The following is a 4,035-nucleotide window of genomic DNA, read 5'->3' as shown; positions in this document are numbered from 1 at the left end:
AATGAAATTTAAATAACCAATAAAAAAATAGTCAAATTCAAAAGACATAAGACATAATATTGTCTATTATATATCATTTTTCAAATATTTAATGTTAAAGTTATACTTGAAAACCACATTTTGTATTTACTTAATACAAAATTATAGTCGTACAATATTTTGTGACAACTTTTAAACAATTCTGTCTGATATTCATATTATGTTCTTACTATTTTCTTCTTCTTCTATTGTTTTGACCAATGACGAGAGAGAAAAAATGTTATCACAAAAATTGTCACCAAACATCATTACTTTAACTTGTATTAGTCATAACAATAACTTTTTACTGCATTCCTTTTGTATTTACTACATAAAATTGGTTTGTATTAGTCCTAACACCCACTTTTTAGCACGCTTTTTTTGGGAGTGAAAGGGCCGTGATAATTTGATGTTTGTTTGGAAGGATTGTTTCACTAAAAATCGAATTAAGTTCTCCTATATAATTTATTTTTAGTGGGTTCTTTAATCACTTGAGCCAAATTATTTGGTTATTTTAGTTTTGACTCTTTTATTGAAAATACACAAGTGTAAAAATTGTTCCCATAAAAAGTGTAATATTTTTTTTTGTTTTAGAACGAACTTTACCGTAAGAATCGCATTGAAAAAAAAGGACCGGGGGAGAAGAAAGAAGCGGGTTAAAAACCGGGGCAACCCGAAAACATAGTATAAAAACATCTAGGGTTTTTGAGGTTGTTGTTTGTGTGTTGTGTTTGGATCTATCACCGCTCCCAATAATCAACTTCTTTCAGAATCACCATGACTGCCCAAACCCAAGAAGAGCTTCTGGCTGCTCATCTCGAACAACAGAAGATTCATGTAATTCTTTTTCTCTTCTTCATCCTTCATTTTTTTAATTTTTTTTTAGTTCAGTTTTTGGTTGATTATAGTTTGATGTCAAAGTCATTGGTTTAGTTTTTGGGATTTGTCTTTATTTATCTGCTGACCCTTTTGTGGGTTTTTTTATTTTTTTATTTATCTTTTGGGCTATTGAGTACTCTATGAAATGATTTAGGGTTTTAGATGTTAATTTTTTTCTTTTATTTACATATTTTTGAAATCAGGGTTTTTGGATTTGAATGACCATGTCATGATTGAATGAATAAATTGAAAGGTTAATTTGTAATTAAATGTTACATTGAATCAATGGGATAACTTGATTGTTAGAAACAAATGAACATGTGTATCTGTGTATCTATAGAGGAATTTAATCACTGTTCTTGTAGTAAATTGTAACTGGTTATTTATTTAGCAAATAGTTTGCTGGTTTTTACAGTTAAGTTTGCTCTTATGATTACTAAGTATTGATTGTAAACTTATAAGTGTAGTGGCTGAAGAATTTTTTTGCTGCATTTTTAATTTGCTGTCTTTGACTGTATTTTCTTTTTGCAGCATGATGAGCCTGTAGTTGAGGATGACGATGATGAGGACGATGAGGATGACGAAGACGACGATGATGAGGACGATGACAATGCTGAAGGTAAACTTGCAAATAAGATTAACTAATGCTGTGCTTGTAACTTGCCTCATTTTGCATTTGGTTAAGGTTTAATAGCATTCCTTGAATAATTTGGTAGGAATTAGTACAAATGGACGCTAACAGATATTTTCCAGTATTTTTAATTCCTTTATTTCATTTGAGGTCTTCATTTAAATAGTGACAATCATGGTTCACAAAGTTGTGATGTATTAATCTATATTTAAAAGTTCAACACTGGTATTTTTTTTTATTGTTTAGATTCAGAGATCACTGTCAGTACAACTGTGATGTTTTGCATGGTTTGATAGTACAAGTTGGAAGTCAAACTGAAATTCTTTATTTAGTATTTAGTGTATGTAGTGGGTTTAACATAATCACGGCAACAAATCATGGTACTGTCATAAGTATTGTGTGTGAGCTTTGTAGACCAGATTAGTCTGTACCAGAATACATCCAAAATACATGTACATTGTCAGGAATCAGGATCCACTGTTCTGCATGTCTCTCAATTCTGCTGTTTTTTTTTTTTGTATGAACTGAAGGCTCTACAATGATGGATGCCATATTTTTTTTCTATTGCAGGATTTGAAGGTGATGCATCTGGTAGGTCCAAACAGACCAGAAGTGAAAAGAAGAGTCGCAAGGCAATGCTTAAACTCGGAATGAAAGCTGTTACTGGAGTCAGTCGTGTGACTATCAAGAAGAGCAAGAATGTTAGAATTGATGCGGCTTTTATTTATGTCGAGTGTTTTTTCTGTTGTATCAATATTGGAATGTGTCTAACTTTAAAATTTGCTTTATACTGTTCATCAGATCTTGTTCGTCATCTCAAAACCAGATGTTTTCAAGAGTCCAACTTCTGACACCTACATTATATTTGGGGAAGCTAAGATTGAAGACTTGAGTTCACAGCTGCAAACTCAGGCTGCAGAGCAGTTCAAGGCTCCTAATTTGACCAATGCTGGTGCGAAGCCAGAATCCTCTGGTATTGCTCCGGAAGATGAGGATGTAGACGAGACTGGTGTAGATCCCAAGGATATTGAGTTGGTGGTGACTCAAGCTGGTGTGCCAAGATCAAGAGCTGTTAAAGCTCTCAAAGCTGCCAATGGAGACATTGTTGCTGCCATTATGGAGCTAACAAATTAATGATCAGAATTGGTAGTACTTTAGATTTTGGAATGTGGAGCTATTTTTCTTTGCTGGTCATTTTTTTTTTTGCTCTTGTTCGGTTTGAAATAGTGGTTTGCCAATTACCTTTGTTTTGTTCTATTTTCTGTGTAATTGCACTTGCAAAAAGAAAAGAAACTAGACTTTTGTTTTAAAAGTTCATCTTTAATCCAATGCCGAGAATGACTGTTGATCGTAGTTGATCATAAACTAGACCTTTGCTATGTTCTATATTACCTTCATTGCGTGGCTATGTCTTGTGAATTTGTGAAAATTGTTCTTTAGCACTCAAGGTTGGTTTAATTAAGAAATTTTTAAAGGTAAAACCTGTTTTCAAATCCGTTGGCCAAAAAGATGTTTGCTTTGTCCCAGATGGTGGTTTTTTCCCCAGCTATCACTCTGTTTTTCCAGGGAAAAGAATTGTATTCCTTTCTTTTTGATATTTTATATTCTTTTCTTGACTTTGACTTCAACTAATAAGGATGCTTTCATCAATTTGTAAAAACTGGAAACCAACGTTTTTGTATTCATTTAGATTACATGCTTGTGTATGGTATTGATTGAATGCTATTTTACCTTTTTTTGTTGATAAACTTAAATTCTTTCTTGGTTCAGGAATCCTAGAACCATTATATTACCATTCTATTACTGTGAAATTATAGTCTCAAATCTAAATAAACTGTATTACTTTTGTTCTTGGAAAAGCTTATCAATATCTCTTATTCAGTTGCAATTGTATTTTCTCCGAGGCCCTGGTAAGTGGTAAGTATTTCCAACTATTTTTGCTATTATTTTTATTTTTAAAATGAATTTACATGAAATTTTAAGTACTATATAATTGATTGATCTACTTAGACTACTCTCTCAATCGATACCTTTTAGCTGATGATTTTAGGAAAACGACTCGTCAATATAAGTTCTAATGATTTTAGGAAAACTAATATATTGACAATCTATTACTAATTACTAATTATATTAAACCTAATATCCACCAAATTGCCTAAAATGTCTCTGATAATCTCACTAATATCATAATGAATTTTATGTAAATAATAAGTAAAAACAATATATTATAACATAAATGTAGGAAAACCGTTTTTTTTAAGGGCATTTATACGAATCTTGTTAATATATAAAGACGTGCATAGCTCAGCCGTCTCAACCATTAATAGGGCCAAAGCAAACTTGAAGAGTAAGACCTTTTTAAATTGAGTAATGCTAACTGGTGTCTTAGGGTACTGGTTAAGTATGCCAAAAAAGGTAAGTATTATAATAAAAAGAAATATTTTGACTTTTTTAGTATTAATTACACAATTTTCAATACAATAACTACTGTATTATTTCCCTTTTTA

The 4,035-nt window shown here is 31.5% G+C and overlaps 1 protein-coding gene across 1 annotated transcript; it reads left to right on the top strand.

Annotated features, from left to right (window-relative positions):
- Positions 1-697: 697 nt before the first annotated feature.
- On the top strand, positions 698-2,914 carry LOC11417397 (nascent polypeptide-associated complex subunit alpha-like protein 1). The gene is made up of 4 exons (XM_003624835.4): positions 698-855; positions 1,429-1,516; positions 2,099-2,229; positions 2,330-2,914. The coding sequence occupies exons 1-4, from the start codon at positions 796-798 to the stop codon at positions 2,660-2,662; spliced, it is 612 nt and encodes a 203-aa protein (XP_003624883.1). The 5' UTR covers positions 698-795; the 3' UTR covers positions 2,663-2,914.
- The last annotated feature ends 1,121 nt before the right edge of the window (positions 2,915-4,035 follow it).

Source organism: Medicago truncatula, chromosome 7, assembly GCF_003473485.1.
Source record: "Medicago truncatula cultivar Jemalong A17 chromosome 7, MtrunA17r5.0-ANR, whole genome shotgun sequence".
NCBI lineage: Eukaryota > Viridiplantae > Streptophyta > Magnoliopsida > Fabales > Fabaceae > Medicago > Medicago truncatula.
This window is presented reverse-complemented; position numbering and strand designations above follow the sequence as displayed.

What these genes read in the sequence shown, in the direction of transcription:
- LOC11417397 (XM_003624835.4), top strand. Translation starts at nt 796, where the DNA reads ATGACTGCCCAAACCCAAGAAGAGCTTCTGGCTGCTCATCTCGAACAA. An exon ending in TCGAACAACAGAAGATTCAT is followed by an intron (nt 856 to 1,428) that starts GTAATTCTTTTT and finishes TTCTTTTTGCAG; the next exon opens with CATGATGAGCCTGTAGTTGA. An exon ending in CTATCAAGAAGAGCAAGAAT is followed by an intron (nt 2,230 to 2,329) that starts GTTAGAATTGAT and finishes ACTGTTCATCAG; the next exon opens with ATCTTGTTCGTCATCTCAAA.